The sequence below is a fragment of the Sitodiplosis mosellana genome, unplaced genomic scaffold (genome assembly GCF_009176505.1).
Source record: "Sitodiplosis mosellana isolate CC-2019 unplaced genomic scaffold, AAFC_SMos_1.0 Smas_scaffold_2, whole genome shotgun sequence".
NCBI lineage: Eukaryota > Metazoa > Arthropoda > Insecta > Diptera > Cecidomyiidae > Sitodiplosis > Sitodiplosis mosellana.
Genome location: NW_022595245.1, coordinates 1482902 through 1504305, shown reverse-complemented (window position 1 = coordinate 1504305; position 21404 = coordinate 1482902). Strand labels below are relative to the sequence as shown.

Genomic DNA, 21404 nt, shown 5'->3' with positions numbered 1-21404 from the left:
AATATTCGACACGAATGAAGAAAACGATGACGAAAAAAAAACAATAGCGATATCGATGAATGATGCCATAAATGAAACCCGTGTTTACTCTCATTCTCATTTCGTTTACACTTTGCCGCTTTTTTTCCTGGTTACTGGGGCTGTTGGTGGTTTGCCTTTTGATTGTGCTTGATTTGGTAACCTTATTACCAAATAGCGTATGAAATTTGGCAAAAAAGGAACGCTTGCCTATGAATTCAAGCAGCATGTTGAGTAATAAATGGTGTAACACATATACGCACTCGTTGCCACAACGAACGCACATACTACATTGGGTGTATGCATCGTACGTACGTTGTGGTGCTTTGTCTTAAGATCTAATAAGCTGTTATTGACTAGCTAACTACATTGACGCGCGCGCGTACGCCCTTGTTGCCGAAAAATTATGTGTTTCGAAGCGAATGAACGAAGCGTGAATGAACGAACGAATGAATGAGCGAGCATTGTTCCATGGAACAAAAGTAATATCGTTTTATATGTTGTTCATATATGCGGTTTGTCTTGTGACGATAAAGGATGTGATTGTGTACTGTGTGCCAATTTATTTTACTCATTCCATTAACTGTGATTCGAATGGAATCGACTCGACTTGAATCGACTCAGCCCATTCTGAGAAGCTACGCCGTTGAATCTATTTTTTACATTATGATTATTTAGCAGTTGATCTCGTATATTTTTGCTATTTTTTGACGCCGGCACCAACACATGAGCCCAAAAACAAAAGAGAGAGAGAGAGTGTGTGTGTGTGTGTGTGTGTGTGTGTGTTGTGATCATTTTCACAGCAGATAACATTAGTTTGTGGCGGCAATGAGGTTTGCCATGTTTATTTATTACATATTTCTGCTGTTGTCTGCCATAACCATTTTTTACACATCCGTGCACTGGGGCCGTCGATGCAATTCAGCCATGGGCCAAATCACTAGGGATGAAATCAGAGTAGATAAATCAACATTTTTGGACCGAAACTCACAGCTATTTCTCCGAATCAATTATCGATTTACTCGTTTTCGAAACGAAGCAACTTTGATATGTGTGCAACCATCGCAACGTCTCGCTTCCCAACACTGGCCACTGCTCGCTTTCCCATTAGGAATTTTCCCAATTTTCACATACCAAAAATATTAACGTGGCAGAAAACCATAACACCATACACACCAACTCTCTCCCTCTCGTTCATCTTCTCACTCTCTCTCTCTCTCTCTCTCTCTCTCTCTCTTCGTCACCATAAATAACAATTGGGTTTTCCGTGTTTAATTCGGTGCGAGAGAAACACTTTGAATCAGTGCGCCATCGTCTGTTCAACACAGTCAGTCCCCATACCGAGTGTATGAGGAAGAGAGTGAGTGCGGGTTCCAAGCTGCAAGCTGCTGTTACACCATAAAAACAGATTTCAGTACGATTCAACGATATAAAATTAGAATTGTTATTCCCAAATGTCAATGTGAACTGTTATGTTTCATTATTATTCTGTGTGAGACTGAATACTGTAACTTATGCTCCACTCACTCTCGTTCTCTTTGTGCCTCTGTATATATATATGAGACGAATTCGTAATACATTTAATCAGATAGAATATACGAGAGACGTGCACTGTACTACACTGAAAACGACGAAGACAATGTTTATGAGCGATTGTTATTTTGTGCTGGCTCATGGATAAATGCAGAGACACTTCATTGTTGTGGTGTTGGCTTATCTAGGCAAATATTTTCAATTTGTTTTTCAAACGCCCGAAAAATTTACCCAGACGACTCTATATGGAATTTAATTAAAGGAATATTTCCTGTGTTTTGAGTTTTCATATTCTAATTAGTTGCAATGGAGAGAGAGGGAGAGAAACAGACGTGGAGAGAAAGAACAATGAATTGATGCATTCACCAAATGTTTTACCTGTATTAAAATGCGATGCAGAATGCATGAGCATTGCCGATATTTTTGGGTGGGTGCTTTGTAAGGGCGATAATCGGTGTTGCATGCATTTTGAAATGCCAATAGCGCCTGCAAAAATCCTTGGTGAATAGGACAGGCATCGTTGACGCCTCCAACTGACGACATAAACGACAATCGATTTCAAAAACTAACACATCGGATGAACGAACTTTTACAACGAAAATACAACACATTCATCAAATTCGTGGTCGCGCGCGCGTGTTCGGGCTATTCACAATTCGTACTTGCTCTTACTTCTGCTTCTTCTATTGTCCTTCCTCTTGCTGTCGTAGTTGCTTGCACTTTTGCTCTTCCTCACACTCAATCTATCTTGGCTGGTACTCTCTCTTGTTTCAACACTGATCACAATTCATGGCACGTAAACAAAACATGAGCTATTCCCCGCGTCGCCGTACATGCCGCTTACAATTCAAGAAATTAACCAAGGCACAAAAACGTTCTCACTTAACAATGTTCAACCATTTTCACTTCCATCCAAATAAAAACACAATGGACGAATTGTTTTCGAGTTTACTGCGCTACTTCTGCTTTTGCTTCTATTGTCATGCGAACATCTTAATGTAAAAAAATTGGCATTGTCTTTGTTGTTGTTGGTGCTGGCGTGCAACCACTGGCAAATGGCGAGGATAAAACAGTGCTAAAGAGACTTATACTACAATCATATCATAATCAAATGGTCGTTCATTTATTAAACATCGTTTTTCAATAATTGTTTTCCCATTTTGTGCGATGTGGTGACATCGTCGTCTTCGTTGGTTCCGACGACGCGAACAATAACCGAACAATGTGCTTTGTACGTGGCGAAAAAAACGGCACGGGCGCATCGATTAAAAAGAACACTTGAAAAGCGTATTCGGCCATTGATTTCGCGGTGACTAATTTATCAATTGAATCGCCTATGGTCGTGCTTGCCGAAAATAGATGGGCTCCGGCCAATTTGTACAACACAACATGTTTGTGTGAGTTGAGTTGGAAGCGTCTGTCTATTGGTTTTTGTGCGCTTAATAGCCAATTAATCATACACAATGACTAAATCCATGAATCGCTTCTTCCAACCAAAGTCGGGGCTTTGAATCACATGCATTTTTGGCCGACTCAAAAAGCTTATTCAATTCACATGATAGAGATAGTTAATGAGAAAATACAATGGCAATATACCTGTGACAATGTATGTATGTGTGACTTAACACCACATCAATAATAATGTCACCGTTGTGCCACACTGAACAATAACAATGGGGCACAAAACTAACAAATTGCCCGTGATTTTAATCAATTTGAACTAAAATCCAAATTGAACTTTTTTCCCACTCCAACCATGTCGGAAAAATGGAGAATGGCACAAATAAAACGGATGCGAATGGAGAAACGCATAGCTCACATTTCTCACCGTCGGCCTATGTTTGTGTGCTCGCGCTAGATAATATGTCAAATGGCGTGGAATGTAAGCCAAAGAGAGAATAAAACAGGGGATGAGCTTATAAATGCAATGCTGAATAATTGATTCATTAGTTCGGTTCCTCGCTTAGTGTACGCCCGACTCCGTTGTCAGCCGGTTTTTATGTATGAGGTAGGCGGCCTGGTGCGATAATCTCGTGATATGCATTCTCTTATTGCAAATTGGTTAATCATTGTGCATGAGATAGAGATTCATTTTGATAATGGTGAACAACATTTTGCATTTTATTGGATTACATGATAAATTACACACAATCAAATGAAGCGCACCACACATTTTGGGATGCATATTGTCACAAGGCGAGACGAGACACACACATACGCGTGAAAAACGGATTTTAATTCGGTCATTTCTTGATAATGACAAACAAATTATGAAATCAATTGAATATGTGGAAGTGCGTGTGAACAGGCCATGCTGAATTGCCATGTGATTAATGATCAACAAGAATATTCAGTTGATTGAATAATAGTCAGCATGTTGTGTACACTTTCATTATCTCTCTCGCTCTCGTTCTCTTTGTCAATCGCAATGCACATTCATGTCCACAAAATCGATTTAAATCTACCATCCACTTCGAATGTGTCAAATAACTAATTATGTGTCAAATTCAGGCACGCACATCAATTTAAAAACGTATTTTTATGACACACCAGCGCACACCAAAAAAGCGATTTTTCATTTCATTCTAACTGGAAAAATTCTCATTTTCTGAAGCGTGCACTGATGCGATGATGTGCGCCCGCTTTGATGTGATATGCATAGCTATGACACTGCTGCATGACTCTAGTTTCTTTTTTTTTCTTTTTCTTCTTTTTTTTCTTTTTTTTCTACTTTACTTTCCTTATTCGGGCTGCTCTTTTCAATGCGCAGACACACACACACACACGAACCGACCATAATCCATGAAAAATGTGAAAACATGAATTAGACGAAAAATCGGTGGGAACAAAAAAAAATGCGACTCTAATAAGCTGCGGTTGAACCAAACCACGTTTTCGAAATTAGTGACAATGGTTTGGATGCTGTTGTTGTCGCCGCAATTACTAGCAAATCCACAAGAAGATAAATGATAGTCACACGATATGATCTTGTTGCTTAAATCGATGTTTTCCATCAGATTTGATGCGATTGCTAGTAATGATTTCATAAATTGACATCATCCGAACGTCTTGTACCTGTGGCTAATTTCGCTCATTGGAAAAGACAATTAGAAAGTGTGTTGAAATTGAGTACAACAGCAGCAAAAGAATATCTTTCATTTCGAGTAGCAGACTAAGTTGGCCGTTGTCAGAGATGAAATTGTCAGCATTCCGAACAAAGCAGAAGTTCAATCCGCGTACTCGAGCGAAATGTTTTTGAAATTGATTTTTATTGAATATCGGCGGTTTTGCTGCGCGGCGCGCACACCACACACATACAATCCAACGCAACCGTGCTGATGATCCCATCGACCGGAATTCTACCGACCTATGCGATATGCATTGCATCGCAATAATAGAAATTCGTATTCAATTATGTCGTCGCTTTGTTTCTGTCCATAAAAAGAAACTTGTTTTCCGTTATCGAATGTGTCATACGCCCATTTCTAACTGTCTAAAGGCATAATGTCGATGCACGAACAAATAAATCATGCCATCGAATGGTTCGATTGACATGCTACTGCTGTTTCTACTGCTGCTGCTGCTGCTGCTGCTGTTGCATTTGAATTTTATGGTTTTCGAAATGTGATGAGAAAATCGCTTGACTTTGATTCGAAAATCATTTGTTGGCTGCTTTGATCGTGTACCGTAATTACGCTTGAATTACAAGCAATCAAGATTGAAACAAGACCGCATAATGGTGGCAGTAATGCGTTTGAATAAAATATCCATTTGTTTTCTGTTTTTTCCGTTGCTGTTGAGCCATATAATCTTATGACACGATAACCAAATTTACACTGTCTAAATTGCTTCTCAAACAGCGTCTGGGCGAAACAGTAGCTCCTTTTCATTAAGAATTATTATTGCCGCGTTGAACAGGGGTCAAATGCCTTGGTCATTGTTGAAATTGAATGCAGGCGATTTTTAATAGGCTCCTGTGAACTTAGCAAAAAAAGGTCAACCAATTTGAAATGAAAGGTTCTCGTGCGTTTTAATTGGTCGACACACTGCACTACTCAATGTTTCCGCGTGAAATTTCGTTTCATCCAAAGAAATTATGATGTGTGTACCGTCTACACTGTAGACGTTATTGAAGTTCTTTTTTTTTCTCCATAGTACACATCAATTTGTAACACGCAATAACGACCGTATGAACAAAACCCAAACAAACGCCACTGTTTTTTTTTTCAATGAACCTGCCATTTTTCATTCTAGATGCAGAAAAAAAATTATGATGGATGTTATTTTATTATTGGAACATTTGTTTATGGCACGATTTTGATGCAAGCTACACTAGTTCAAGATTATTTGCATTTTTGCGCATGATTTTGCTCTGTTTTCCCGCTCTCACTCCTGCTCTCTTTCTCTTCCGCTCTCTTTCACTCCTTCTATAATGAACGAATGAGCGAATGAATAAAGAATGCCCGGCAAACATGTACGAAATAATTACACTTCATGGCTGTTATAGAGTCAAGTACAATATTTCGTTCGTTCGTTCGTTCCATTTAAACTATAACATGCAACAATGTTGTAGTTGCCGAAATGCAAATCACATAAAAAGGATGTGAGAAAATGAATGCCACAAAGTGCAATGCACCTAAGCGCCGCTTTTCGATCGAAAAAATATGTACGAAAAGCGTTCGGTTCATTTTAGCTCGATGTGAAACCATTATTTTTTCGCTATGTTTTGTATAATTTGTAAAATGTCTAAAATAGAAAAAAAGAGCCAAAAGAGTATTATTTTTGTGAAATTCAGTGTGTCAAAAGCCTTAAGCACTCCGTTCATTCAGTTTTCTCCGGTAAATAATGGTTATTTAATGAGAATTTGACATGCACAATGCGCATTCACCGCAAAAATTGCCAACAATCAAGTTCGGTCGCTTGGCACGCACAACAGGAAAAACAGCACATTTGCGAGCTGTGTGCTTGCTGTGCACAATAGAAATCGAAACAATCAACAGTTCGAATATCTGATTCAAACTTCGAAATTTATTTCCATCGTTCATTCCGAATCACAAATTTTTTTCAACCGTTTTTTTCTCCAACCTTTTGTCTGTTATTTCCTATTCACTGTTGTTCGTTTTTTTTCTTCTGCTCAGGCTTTTGTTTACAACGCGGAACTTTGTAAACAATTTGAAAACGTAAAAATTTTTGAGAAGCTCGGATTTCTTGAAAGTTGTCACAAAAACAACTCTATCCTGTTTTTTATTATAAAATCCAGTAAAACTCTTTTTTTCACTATAAATTCCCATAATTTATTGACTATGAATGGCCAATATTTGTTTTCACTATAAAATCCAATGATAGATTAAGATTGCTCGAATCGTACGTAAATTTACTACGATCGCAACTGATTAAACGGATTCATTGAAAATGTTATTAAAAACACAACACTTAATTTTTACTCCGTTGCAACGGCATACAATGTTGATATGGGATATCGCCTACGTGCGTTTCCAATCGCCAGTGTCATAATCGAAACGCGTCTAAACAACAACTGAATGAACAAAATGTCGACAACGACAACGATCACAATTTACAATGTGCGTTAGCAGCAGCAGCAGCAGCAGTAGTAGTTGCCGTTCTTTCTTTCTCTCATTTCTCTGGGTGCCTTTGAATTTCTCTCTGATTTCCTTTTGGCACTGTCTGCATTCATCATCTTCAATGGAAATAACATTACGGTTAAACTTGAACTATACGGTGCGTGTGTTGTGTATATATATATATTGGAGTGCACGCTAGTACCACACGATCACAGCGCTTCGGTTCAGTGTACATTCCATTTGGTGGCTTCGATTCGATTTGGCTTTGAACCATATTTCGTTTTGTAATGAGCGCAAATCCATAAGCTGATGCAAATTGGCCGTGGAATATAAAAGCAACAACAACAACGACGACGTCGACAAAACCCATACCGGTTAAATCGTGAGTCTAGTGAATTAAAGCGGCAACAATACAAACAATTTGGATTGTTGTTGGACGCGCTGTATCAAGAAAACCTGGAACATATCGAATAAGGAATTTTTTCCAGTGAATTCAACAACAACATCAGTAACGACGACGATGAAACCGAAGAAAAAAAAAGAAAACAAATAATGCAATCGTATGTTATAACAGAGCTTTAAGCCATTCATGCCAATCGTTTGTTCAATGTGCACCGCAATTTGAGTCTCTCTTGTTCTTTGGCGAACACAAAAATATGCTCACAATATATACTCCTTTTGCTATCACACTTCAATCTAGGCACCACGTAGAACATCTTTTGTTCGTGCGGCATTTTGTGCATCGAACCATGGTTCTTCTTTTGCTTCGATTTCTTTCTCTCAATGGCTCTATCACTCTGCCTCTCCTTATTCCACTCTTTACTCATTTTCTATCCTGCTCTTCTCCTCCTACCGATTATAATAACAACACGTTTCGTGGTACTACGTGAACCAGGCACACACTGCTTTACTAGTACAATTTGCACGCAAAACGCCGATGCAAATGAACCAACCAACCAACGAACGAACGAAGGAACGAACGAAAAAAATTAAGTGCAGCCATTGCATAATTTAAATAAATATTTTATTTTTGTGTGTGTCTTGATGCAATTTACCTACGTTTTTATAGTTAAGGTGTGATCACATTTTGGTATTTTATTCAATGGCAGAGGAGAACAAAAATGGTGTATGGTGAGAGAGAGAGAGAGAGAATGAAAATAACCATACACAAAATCTCATTGCATTGGATTTTACCGAGCAAATTACATGTGGGCATAATAAAATAATTGCGACGGCATTTTTACCTCATTTGGAATTTTTCAGAAATGTTACGACACAAACACGACACGACACAATGTTGTGAGTGAGAGAGAGAGAGAGAGAGAGAGAGAGATTCAATGAGGATTAGACGGACCGAATGGCGGTTGACCCGCTATTATTTTTCCATCATGGATTTATTCAAATCGAAGTGAAATGCAATTTGCTCGTTGTGTCGCAAAACATTGCATGTTCAATGTTGCTATGTGATGGCATTCACCATGGCATGTTTCTTTCGGAACTCATTAGAATTGCACACAATGCGATTACATCGACTGAATTTCCATTTGTTGTCGTTTTCCTCTTCATCAATTTATTATCAATGTACGGTGAAAAGTCGAAAAGCGAACGCATTCAATTTTGGGAATGAAAGAGTGCCGACGAATTTTTTCTTCGTCTATCGAATTGTCAGCAGTATTTTGATGTGTGTTTTTTTCTTCGTCTTTTGATTCAATATCAATTCACGGGTTCAATTGAATGGCAATCAGCGTCATTTGCTTTTTCTTCACACTTTGTACGAGAACACTCCGTGTCATTCATATCGAAAACTTGTTGATGTCTGATTTAATTGAAACGGTGTGTATTTTTTTCTCTCTCTGATCAATCAAACGGAATTCTATCCACTTGATCAATCGAACGGAACGGTTTAGTCAATGCCTCGTTTTCCTTTCGTCGTCGGAAAAAATTGCCACGAGCGAAACCTGAATATCGTTTCGAGTGTGGCGTCGAAGCCGGAAACAATAGGTGTTTTACGCGTTTTTCGGTGCGTATTAACGCATTAGCTCCTCCGGACTCCGGGCAAACGGTGAAAGTAATGATGGCTTAGTGTTGGGCCTGCCTTTGTATTAAGACACCATATCTACACACACAAAAGAGTGAAATCTTGGCGAATTAGTATGCGAATGGCATCGACGACAAAATGACATAACTATATTCTTACGTCGCATTTTGATATGCCAGCACTAAATCATCGTCCTGGGCTCATGCTGCGTTGAGCAGAACGCAGAACTATGACTCGAATAAAATACAGTCGAATGCGATTAAATGCTGATGTATGAAACCATCATTCAAAACGGATGAAAGACAACTCCCTCACCCAACGAATGCCAACGAATATGCTTTAATTTTCGACTCAAGAACCATGCCATGTCCACGTACAAGTGAATTTCTTCTTTCTTCCGTGATAAACTGACATCACGGCCGATTTTCTCTCTGTTTACCTTAATGCAAACGTGCCGAATGGAGATAAAACGCCCAAAACACACACACACACAGATAACAACACAATCCAGGGGAAAAGAAGAAGTACAAAAAATTAACCAAGCGGAAACGAAAAATCCCTGAATCTCATCGAAATACGCTCCAATTTCTTTTCATGCTGTCGCTTTCGTCGTTGATGCGAGTATTTTAGCTGTGTGTCAATGGCCGTGCAAAATTTATTCACTGAGAGAGCATCAGCAGCAGCAGCAGCAGCAGCAGGAGCAGCTTCAGACGGGTATTTTTGCGTTATTCAAGTAGCAAAAATTGATAAGTCAACGGTGTAACTGTACATCGCTGTGCGAGAGATAATATTTTCCTCCTCGCCCTAGAAATGAAAAACTGTCATTTTTGTCAAATTTTTTTCGATCGAACGAAGAAAATTGGATCGCAAATGGGAATGATAGGAAGTACGGAAATTGAGTTACATCAAACATGAGCAATGAGCACATATCGAATGAAAACACACGATGAGACTCCATTGAAAATTGTCGTATCGCATCGATTTGAGCGTTCAGACTCTGTGTCGTGTTATTCAAAGTGAGAGGGAGGGAGAAGGATAGAGCGGCCAAGAAAAAACTTTTCGCTCTTTCAATTTTAAAAGTTTTCTCATGTAAATCAAACGAAAACTAACATGTTTATCGTGCGATGGAAGCAGCACCATCGAATGTGTGCTACAAATAATCCCTTTACGTAACGGCACTCCCTGAGTGTGTGTACTTTTCGTCTCAATTTTCTTGATTCATCTCTCGTTTTTCTTGTGCAAATTATTTCTGCATCCCAAAACTTGTTCACCTTGGTTAAGTTTAAACAAAAACAACCAATTTGTTTTTTGTTCACGTGGCCCAAATGCATTTATATGTAAATAAAATGGAGGAAAAAGCAAAGAAAAGGAGTTTTTGAATCGGCGACAAAGTTGTTCGTTCGGAAAGAATTTTTCATTAATATCCGTTGAAAACTTTTACTTTTCGATTATTGAATTATAATCACAATGGCAAGTGTTTTTGGCTGAAAAGACAAGAAAATGAGAAAAAAAACACAAACCCAATTCGCTTAATATGTGCGGCTTTTCAATTTCCGGTTGAAAAAACTTGGATATTCTAAGTTGAAAAAGTTTTTTTAGTAGATAATAAAAACATTACCTCATCCCCATTGAGTGTAACCGAAAATGGAGGAAAAAATTGCTTGTAAAAAGAAATGCAGCTGATTTTCCCACCCACTCCGGTTCAGAAAAAAAAACTGTCACAAACAACGATTGGAATCGAGTTTGATTCACTCGGAGGAAAAAAAAATGCCAATCTTGTATCGATAAATGTCCCAATCTATCCACATCGAAACTAAAGTCGCATTTAATGATGTCACCGCATGAAAAAAGGAAGCAAAAGAATACACAGAAATATTTTCATGATCGAACAATAACTGTTGAATGCTGTTTGGTGCGGTGATGTTCGTTTGAATGGCTGCCACTGCAGTTGACATTTAATCAAATGAAACGTGATTTGAATGCGAACGATGTGTGTGTGTGTGTGTGTGTGGTTCGGTTTTCGAAGGAGTTTGACGGATCTTTTATGCTTGATTGAATTACTACACGTTCGCTGCGCCATTTTCACGTTGTACCGTGTGTGCTTGTGATTTTCACATAAATAGCAATTTAGCATCACAAAAAATTCACTATCAATCCTGATATTTGCTGGCTGTTTGTGTGTGTATAGTTTGAAACTATGTTTCGCAAAGTATCATCAATATCTTTTTATGAGTTGCATTGTGAAAACATTGTAAACTATATAGTCTATTTTTAATGGCTACTTTTGAAGCGGTTTAATATATGCGATTTCCGTTTGAATGGAGATAATTTCCAGAACAAAAATGGAAGAAACGAGAGAGTTCCGTTGTATACAAATTAGGAAAAATGAGTGTTGCCAGGCAAGTTATCTGTATTATATAGTTCTCATATAAAAAGTCTCACATTAGAGCGATTGAATATTTAATTTGAATCATGACTTAAGTTTAACAAACGCTTAAATTTTACGTTAATATCAAAAGCTCCATTGTAATAAAAGAGTGAGAATTTAAGTTGAGTTCTTTAATAAAACAGAGACTTTCTGTTGAGTGCACACATTGCGCGGAGTCAATTCAATGTGTTTTATAATGATATCGAGACGGTCGATTGAAACAACCAGCAGCTTGTGCAAGCATTTATGACATAGAATGCGTATTTTTGCGTGCTTCGAAGCGGATATTTATCGCGTTATGATGGTTGTTGAAAGCACGTCACGCGAATATGTTATGTTCATCTCGTCCTGAAATAATTCATAATCTTATCAAGTTGATGAATTTCATTAGGAATTTTGACTTTGATTATTCAACCAAGAGAACCGCGGCATTAAACAATTTTCCGTTTATTAGTTTGCCGCATCAAATGTGAGTTGACGAGAGAGAAAAAAAAACACTTAAGGTGAATGTCTTTGGGAATTTTTGCTGCGGTTCTGTGTCTAGTCTATTTGAAAGTGGTTGTTCCATTTTCTTTTGGAATTCAGTTCAGTAAAACAAAAATACGACAGAAGGGACAAAAAGCAATATAGCTTAAAAATGAGAAGACTATAATGAATTTGACTTGAGTAACTTGGATAATCCAGGTTTGTGCCATTAGGAAGAATAATGAATGAACCTTTGTGAGTATATCTCAAATAAATGGGTACTTTTTGCATATCGCTCAAACACAGCCGAAGCCCTCGCAGGAAAAAAAATGATATCTTCATTAAATTTATTGGTCTGGCTGTGGCGTGTTCCCTGATTGCAGCAGCCGGCGTCAAGTGGATATTTATTTACACCGAACAAAATGAATCAACTTCTCCAGAGTCTAATTGTTCAGTCATCTCTGAATGCCAGAGTATTTCAGTGCCACTTCTTTTTGTTCCGTCGTTTGTTTGTTCTTGTTTGCGTTTTTTTCTTCTGGTTTGTCAGTGCGGTGCCTGCACCCAGGTAAAGAAAAATGTTGCGACAAAGAAATAAAATCTGATAAAAGTTGGAAAAAGAGTGAATCAATTTTTATGACTTTGGTTTTTTTTTCTTTTTCTATGTATAAAATAGCGCCGCCTGGGTCGTCATTTATAAATGGATTTTCGCATTTACCTTCAAAAAATCAAAAAAAGGAGAAAATAACCGGAAAGATAGAGTCTTTTCATTGTATTTTCGACCAAAACGACGATGAAGAAACGTAAAAATAAACCGTATACACAGGAAATAAATTGTAATCCACATTGTCAAACATAATAAATAACAATAGTAAAAACCTGAACCGTGCATGTGAAGGAAGAGGAAAATAGCGAAACGAAAGCATTGAGTGAACAAATAGCACTACACAGAAGCCAAACATACCGTCATCATCGTCGTATTGCAGAGACGTAAGGCAACAAAAGAAAACCAGCCCGGGTATTGTATGTGTTCGTTCACTCGTTCTCTTTTCCTCCCTTTTACTCGCTTTCTCCCGCTCGACAGTAGCGAATTCCGTTTCCACTTTGTTCGCATTGTGAAAGGATTTTGTTGAAAATTCCGAAATTCTCTGCCACAAAAGAAACGAAATCGCAACGAAGCTTACAAAAGTAAATTACCAACGTAACCGACACGAAGTCGTTGCGTATTACTTGATGGCATGGCTAGGCCTCCCATCTCGCCGGGAAAAACCGGGAAAAACGGGAAATTCCCGTTTTTTGGACTCAGTTCCCGTTTCCCGGTTTTTGGGCAATTTTTATAGTATTTTCCCGTTTTTTTGCGAATGTTCTTCTCAGATTTTTTTTTAAATCATACACAGACAGTAATTTTGGACAACCCTTAGCGGTTTTTTAGACAATATACCAATCCATCCATATTTTCGGACAACTTCACTCATATTGTCTCATTTTTTGGCCAACCCTACTATTGTATATACTATTGTACATTTGACACTTGGACAAGTTCACACATATTGTCCTGTTTTGTGGCCAACTTCATACTAATACTATAATGGCATGTTATTACAGTATTAGTATGAAGTTGGCCACAAAACTGGACAATATGTGTGAACTTGTCCAAAAATATGGATGGATTGCTATATTGTCCGAAAAAAAGACACCTATTGGAAATAAATTGTATATGTGTATGATTCGAATATTCATTGGACAACACAATGAATACGCCGAATATGTGCGATAAAAAAAGTACACCAAGTGGACTGACTGAAATGCTTATTAAAATTATGAACAAATGTTGTTCTCGTCGCATGCGGTGCGCACAGCCGCTTCAAAGAAAACTGTCGATTAAACGACTGCGAAGTTTGTTTATTATCTAACCAGTAAGTTTAGTCTATTGGTTTGTGATTTGCAATTATGTGACAATTTATCACTTGCTGCACAATTGCTGTGATGAATCATTTGAATATATCGATTTGAAGTTGATTGAAAGTAAGTCAAAGAGGCACGAAATGAAATCAGTTCGTGTTTGGCCAATGACTGTATCGTTGCAATAAGTTCGTTCGATTTGTATTTTTTTTTATTCTGGAACCAAATTGAAATGTCAAAGAAAGGCACCAAATACTCAAACGCTTGGGAACAATCGCCTGAGTTCAATCTATGGTTAACCGCGGTTGATTTTGATTGTTATAAAGCCAAATGTAGGTAACTGGTGCAATTCGGAATTCTCCATCACATGCTGAGTGAGTATTTTCGTTGGTTAAGAATACATGGGCACGAAACCGATCTGATTTGGATATATCCAAAGTGAAGTCTCTGGAATTGATCAAATTTAATACCAAGGAAACATGCCTACAGTTTTACAATAAAATATCAAAGCAAACCGATGTTTTACGAGCCATCAAACGCGGCAAAAAGTATTCGAAAGGAAATGATGAACTGTTTTTCTTATCAAACTTTGAAGGCGATAACGACAATATGGCCTTATACTCTGTATTTGAAGATTTATAATAAGAATTCAAAATAATAAAGTTATTTCTTAAAATATATTCAACAACGAAATCACGTTTTTCACGTTTTTTTACTTGAAATTGCCGTTTTTTCCCGTTTTTTAGACAATTTCCAATTCCCGGTTTTTCCCGATTTTCAGCCACGAATTTCCCGTTTTTTGAAAAAAACGTGATGGGAGGCCTAGGCATGGCAGAAGCAGCAGCAGTATTTTTTCAGCATTCGGAAAATTCCGAGCATTTCACCCAACTTCCATTTTACCAATGAATCGAAGTGTAAACGAAACTTGTATATAAAATTTTAATTTCGCTGTAAGCGACCGCGACTTAAGCAATACGTATCACCTCATCCTGTCTTTTGTTCCTTAAATGACTTTGAACGCCAATTATTTCGTGTCAAAATTGATCATTTCTTTGAGACTGTTTGCAACTCATTTCAATTTCGGTTAGGAAATGGAAATAATTATTTTCAGTCGGAGGAAAAAGAGAGAAAAAGCGAGAGAAATCGAGACGTATCCCCGTTTATTCTCTCCACATTTCCCGACACTTTGCTATAAATTTCAATTTGTTGCAAAAAAGAAATCCGACCAAACTCATTATTTTTAATTCCTTGAATAATTTCAGCGTCAAAATCATTAAAAACTATTTACAACAGCATGCATTTCAAAGAATGTTTTTCGCTTTGCCAAAAGTTCGCAGTTCAAGAGTGAGCCGTTGCAAAACGACGCCGAAATTTATCGACACACAGTACAGACGGCGAAACAACGGTAATTGCCAATTATCTCCATTATTTTATAGCAGCTACTCATCAAATTACAGTGTTGAGCAAATTAATTACATTCTCTCTCACTAGCTGGCTCGGTGCTTGCGTCGGAAAGACGGTGCAGAAAAGTTGGCGAATTTAAATTTGGTTGGAGAGTGTTGAAAGAGTGGAGTTCTATAATTTTCTATTATCCCGAGAAGTTTTGTATGGTAAAGCGTATTCGGAATCGTTGGTTGGAAATTGGAAGACGTTGCGAAACGATGTGGTTCCGGTCGTATTGTGCAATTTCCGGTGGAATTTCGGATACCCAACTAACAGGGAGGGCAGTTTTGTTCCATAGTAGTGAAAGTGTAAATCACAAAGATTTACATTGATAGCCGAAAAAAGAGAGAAAAGAATCATCTACTTCTTGCGTCATAAATATATTCCCAATGGTCCTAATGGAAAAACGTGCTCAAAAGATCAACAGTACAAACAGCATGAAGTTAATCCCCATTTTAAGTACGCACAACTCACACAAGATTTTTTCCTTCTATATTTTGTTGTTACTGCTGCGTTTGTTGAGGGTGCTTCTGTTTGATCTGCATCTTTCTAAACCGGTGCGGAATATGGCTTTTGGAAAGTGCGCTTGATGTGTTTGCATGGATTTTCTTGCACTTTTGCACCATTATTTTTTAATGCACACAATAACTGAAAAGGCATTTGGTGTGTGTGTGTGTGTACGAATTGAATGCGAAGAGCACTTATACAATGTATAATATACATGTTTTTTCAGAAAACGAAATCGCTGAGTTTGTAAAACACGTAAAATAAAACAACAGCAACAACAATAACGAAAATTTGAAATCGACATTGGCTGGTTTTTGTTGAGGTTGAGACGAAGCGCAAAAGAAATTCATGGGACACTAATTTTTCGAGCCGGAGGAGCGTCGGATACATATGCGTGTGTGTGCGCGCGGGCGGTGTGAAGGTAGTTTCGCTTGAATTGATGTTTTCATCGAAAATATAATGGCGAAATACCTTCGAATGAGTGTTGTTTGTTGAAAATATATCAACACTTGATAGGGAGACGTAAACATCTCAAGCATATCTGATGTCAAATATGAGGGGAAAAAATCGCTTTTAATGTACTTGGGATGCATTGTTTTTGCTGTTGTTGGATGCGAAACGAATTAATGATAAGTGATGTTATTGCAGCTGAAACGATGATGATGAGTCAGAACACAATAAATAGAAAGCAAAAGTATCGTCATTACAGCCCGAAAAAAAGAGTAAATTGTTGCGATGAGAGAATTTTAAGCGATCTACTAAAAGCGTGCTGTAAATACGAAAACTATTTTCTTACGACGAGTTTCGTGAAATCCAAGTGCCAAGATGCAGGAAAAACGAGTGGTGTGTGTACGGAGTCGGAGTTTTTAACAAGAAAACTATGAAGCGGAATTTCTGACGAAGAAAAACTGTGGCAATCACAAGGAAAGCAGTAAAAAAAGAAATAATAATAGCAACCACTGACATAGATTTTTTCGTTTATGAGCAAAACATTGTATTCCGATGCAGCATTTTGAGCTCTCTAGTTTTCATATTTCCGCAAATTGTAACTATGGTTCATGGTCTATGATTGTGTACTGGTGGCAGTGGTTGGGAAATTCATCAGCACACTGCTGCTGCTGCTGCTGCATGCATTCTTTTTTCTTTTGCATTTCTGCATCATTCGACAAACTTCCCCTCCAGTTTTGTATCATGAATTCCCAAATAAAATAATTGCAACGGAAAAAAAAGAAACTTTAACTTGGAAAAGTAGCATCATTGAATTTTCTACAGAGCAGAAATATTATTATGGAGATTCTTACGACGAAGAGTCGTAAAAAAATGGAAACGAAAAATAATCATCTCTTTCTATTTCTCGCTTTGTCCCTCTCTTTCGCTTATTCCAGTTCCCACGGAGCATATTTCTCTCTTCGTCCCTCGCTCATGGTAGCCTTGACAAAACACAACGATGAAGAAGGTGAACTTTTCAAAAACTTTTCAAACGTCCAAATTCCGTTGAGATAAACAATTGCAATAAGAAACAAGATAACTTCACCATCAAAGTTTTTGCAAGCAGCAGGCAAAGAGAAGAAAAATGACAACGAATTTTTTCGTTAACTCCATCAAAAAGTTGATTCGGACACTTATGACGAGAGAATCAAAATTCACGCACTCGAATCACAAAGCAAAAAAAAAGAAGAAGAAGTAAACAATCTGTGGCAAAAAAAGTTGGACTGTCAAAAGAAATGTATTCGAGAAGAAGTGTTTTTATATGAGAAAGCAAGCACAAGCATTGACACACCGAATCTATACTGGAATGGTACACAGCATAGAACATGGGCCACAACATGAATATAAACAGTAAACGGCTCGTAATCCGTTTTACCCCGGGAGACATTTTCGTAACGCTATTTGCACACATTTTTGGCAAACTCTCCCTCTCAAATGGAACCTAAAAGAACTTAAAAAATATAACATTTGCAAGGCGAAAAACTTTTTATTCCTTTTGCACCGTGTTTTTTTTCGAAACGTTTTCATCTCTTCAAGTCAATGTACGTTTCAAGTCTCGAGGCATGCTTTGAGGCAAAACATAGGCATACAAATTGGCACCGATGACCAATTAACCGTGTAAGGGTGTTGTAATTCAATCCCTTGAGACATGCACTCTTTTACTCTTTCGCTTTTCGGTTCTGACTGTTTCAGGTGCATGATCGCATGGTAAAATGTGTACCAACAGCCGTTGCCACCACTGTCAACGACATCTTAGAGACTGTGTTCACGCACTGGAAACGACTTGATTACATTTCATGTGAACTTCGTGCAATTTCTTCGAAAATTTACTGTATTCTCAACAGAAATAACATTCGCTGTGTGTCTTTTCGAAACCATTTTAAGAATTAGGCCTCAACAAATTTCATTTCATTTTCGGCAGACAGAGTGCGAGATATGGCGCGAAACAGAAATAAGATTAGAGCTTCCGCAAGATGTACAGAATTGTATAGAAGACGAGAAATTGACAAAAACGTCTTGCAAAATGCTGAAATGTCTCAAGTTCTATGCGGGAAAAAAAATGAACGAAATGTAATTTCTGCGTCGACAATCTGCGCTTTTTCTCATTTCGACAACTCACGCTGTCTCTTTCGCATTCGGTCTATCGTCTTGGGCACACTCTTTGAATCTCTATTTAAAACGTCAATTTAAATGAAAGCATTAAAATGTTGTGGCTTATTCAACACTTGCGCTACTTTTTCTGCTTGGTTTATGTTAAATTAGATGCTATTCGTTCAGGGCTTTTGCACGGCCATAAAACGAACCGCCTCACAGACACTAACCAATTTTCGCGTTTTTTCCATACAAATTATGTATGTGTATGTGTGTGGATTCATGATTTGACAGCGTTTGTTCCTACATTCAATTGAAGGAATGAAATACTGACGGTATTATACCGCACACAACGGTAAATAAAATTCATTTCACGAAAGTCTTTTCATTTCATAGTTTATTTTTTCATATTTTTCATTTCACCCTTGCAAACGTGCGGAAAAGCAAATCCGTCTGCAGATGCTCAAGAAATAATACTATCACAGATAAAGAGGATTGGCCAAGGGGGAAAGTACTAGATTTGTATAATTCAAATAATGCAATCTAGTACAAAAATAATCCCAAATAATCCTTCAGAATTCTCAATAATGCTTGCATGCATTTGAATGCCTTGAAAACAAAGTGGGTCGATAGTAGATATGAATTGGTGAGACCTAGAAGAACACAAGTTTGTCAAACGTCGTAGCAATAAAGAGAAGTATATTTTACTGCAACTAACAATGGTTGAAAGAATGTATGTTCATTTTTGGCGGGTCGTCCCGGTTTTGCACGGTTTCCGCGTAACTGATAAGAAATATTAACTAGTTGTCTTCGAAAAAGTTGTAGTACTTGAGATCCTCTATAACATTGCTGAAGACAATTATCTCTTATCTCTTATCAATTGGACGCAAATCAGAAACATCGGCCTATGGCATGTTTTTTTTTATCATCCTTCGCGTTTTCTGCGAAACTCATAGGAGTTGAGTGAGAGAACAAAGTTGCGAGAGGCCTCGAACACTATAAATTTGCCGAAGACGCCAAGTCGTTATCTCTTATCAGTGCAGCGAAAAACGCAATAAATCGCAATTGTACAACAAAATTCGTGTTTTTCGCTGAACTGATAAAAGATAGATACTTGGCGTCTTCAGCAAATTTATAGTGCTCGAGGCCTTACGCAACTTTGCTTCAGACAGTTCCTACTCATCTCCTATGAGTTTCGCAGAAAACGCGAGGGATGATAAGAAAAAAAAACATGCCATAGGCCGATGTTTTTGATTTGCGCCCAATTGATAAGAGATAAGAGATAACTGTCTTCAGCAATGTTATAGAAGATCTCAAGTACTACAACTTTTTCGAAGACAACTAGTTGTTATCTTTTATCAGTTACGCGGAAACCGTGCAAAACCGGGACGACTCGCGAAAAATGAACATACATTCTTTCAACCATTGTTAGTTGCAGTAAAATATATTTCTCTTTATTGCTATGACGTTTGACAAACTTGTGTTCTTCTAGGTCTCACTAATTCATATCTACTATCGACCCACTTTGTTTTTAAGGCATTCAAATGCATGCAAGCATCAATTACTTGACCATAGTTCGCTATTATTTATTGATATTATGAATAGCATTATTGAGCATTATTGAGCATTATTGAGAATTCCGAAGGATTATTTGGGATTATTTTTGTACTAGATTGCATTATTTGACTTATACAAATCTAGTACTTTCCCCCTTGGGATTGGCTATGAGTAGAAATAGTACTGATCCACCAGGAGTGAAAGAATTACACGCATGATGTGTGAAGTCTGTGATATGGATTTTTTTTATTGAGACACCGCTACGCTGGTGCACGTGAGTATGATAATTTATAGCCGTATTCATTTTTCGATAAATATTTGCGCGCGAGCAACACTGGGGTGTTTGCTCTGTGGTGCCATCAATACGCTGCCGTAGGCATTGGCTCAATTGTTTGTCGAAACGCGTTCTATTGTGGAAATTGCACTGTGTGTGTGTGTGTGTGTGTGTGTGTGTGTATGTGGCAATTTTGTCGGTGTTAAAAGAGGCAAACAATAAAATTCCTCTTTCCCCATTCGCGATCTCCCTCTCCCTTTTTCTCTTCCGCGTTCTCTATGTGTCTCTCTCACCCATTCTCTGTGGAATATTGCGATGAACAAACCAATAAGCCAGCAACGTAGAAAAAAAGTATGCAGTTCGTAAATTTTCCAACGTACCGTTATGAAATTTTTATAGCGAAATGAGTAAAATGGAAATGGGAAACGGGCACGCAGCATCATCATACAAACCCATATTTTTTCGCACAGTTTTCATCAACTCGATAAATTTCATTAGCTGTTTTTTCGGCTTACCTGTGGTAATTGAAAAAAAAGAAAGAGAAAATGTCGAAATTAGTTTGAATATTGGTTAAAAGGTATTTTGGTGCTTATCTATTAAAATCTTAATGCTTAATTAGTGGGCCAGTTGGCTTCGTTGCGCCGCATTCCGATGATACATTCAAATAAAGTAAACAAACCCGAAGCCAAACAAAAATAATTCCTGATTTTTGGATTTTATTAACGGTCAAATTCATTGGGCAAACAAATTCCATTCGGAGTGAGTAGCGAAAATTGTCACGACGAGCAAAATTCATTAAAATACACGACACATAAACAAAGCATCGAGAGTTGTGTGTATGCTCAATCAATTTAACGACGAAAGGAAAAGTTTTCATCGTCGCTAGCATTTTGGATTAGAATAAATTAAGTGTGCTTCAAGCCTTCGAATGGCTCCAAACATCGAATCGCTCACAGAAATTGAACGCTCAACCTCTTGACAGACATTGATAAACAAAGAGGTGAAATGCGTTTGTTTGTTGCTTGGTACGCCCATGCCATGGAACGACTAACGGGGTCGAAAATTGGCAACGTTGAATTT

General features: G+C 37.8%; 1 protein-coding gene across 21 annotated transcripts in view; it reads right to left on the bottom strand.

The window, feature by feature from the left end:
- Nucleotides 1-21404, bottom strand: part of LOC129565388 (liprin-alpha-1) — a 74943-nt gene that overhangs the window by 24062 nt on the left and 29477 nt on the right. Inside the window, exon 1 of one of the 21 annotated variants that reach the window (XM_055440236.1) lies at nucleotides 1930-2239. The exons of the other annotated variants lie outside the window; for them this stretch is intronic. Coding sequence (XP_055296211.1) covers nucleotides 1930-2094 — 165 coding nt within the window. The 5' untranslated portion in view covers nucleotides 2095-2239. Of the gene's footprint in view, nucleotides 1-1929; nucleotides 2240-21404 lie in introns of those variants that run through there. 21 annotated transcript variants of the gene reach the window in all.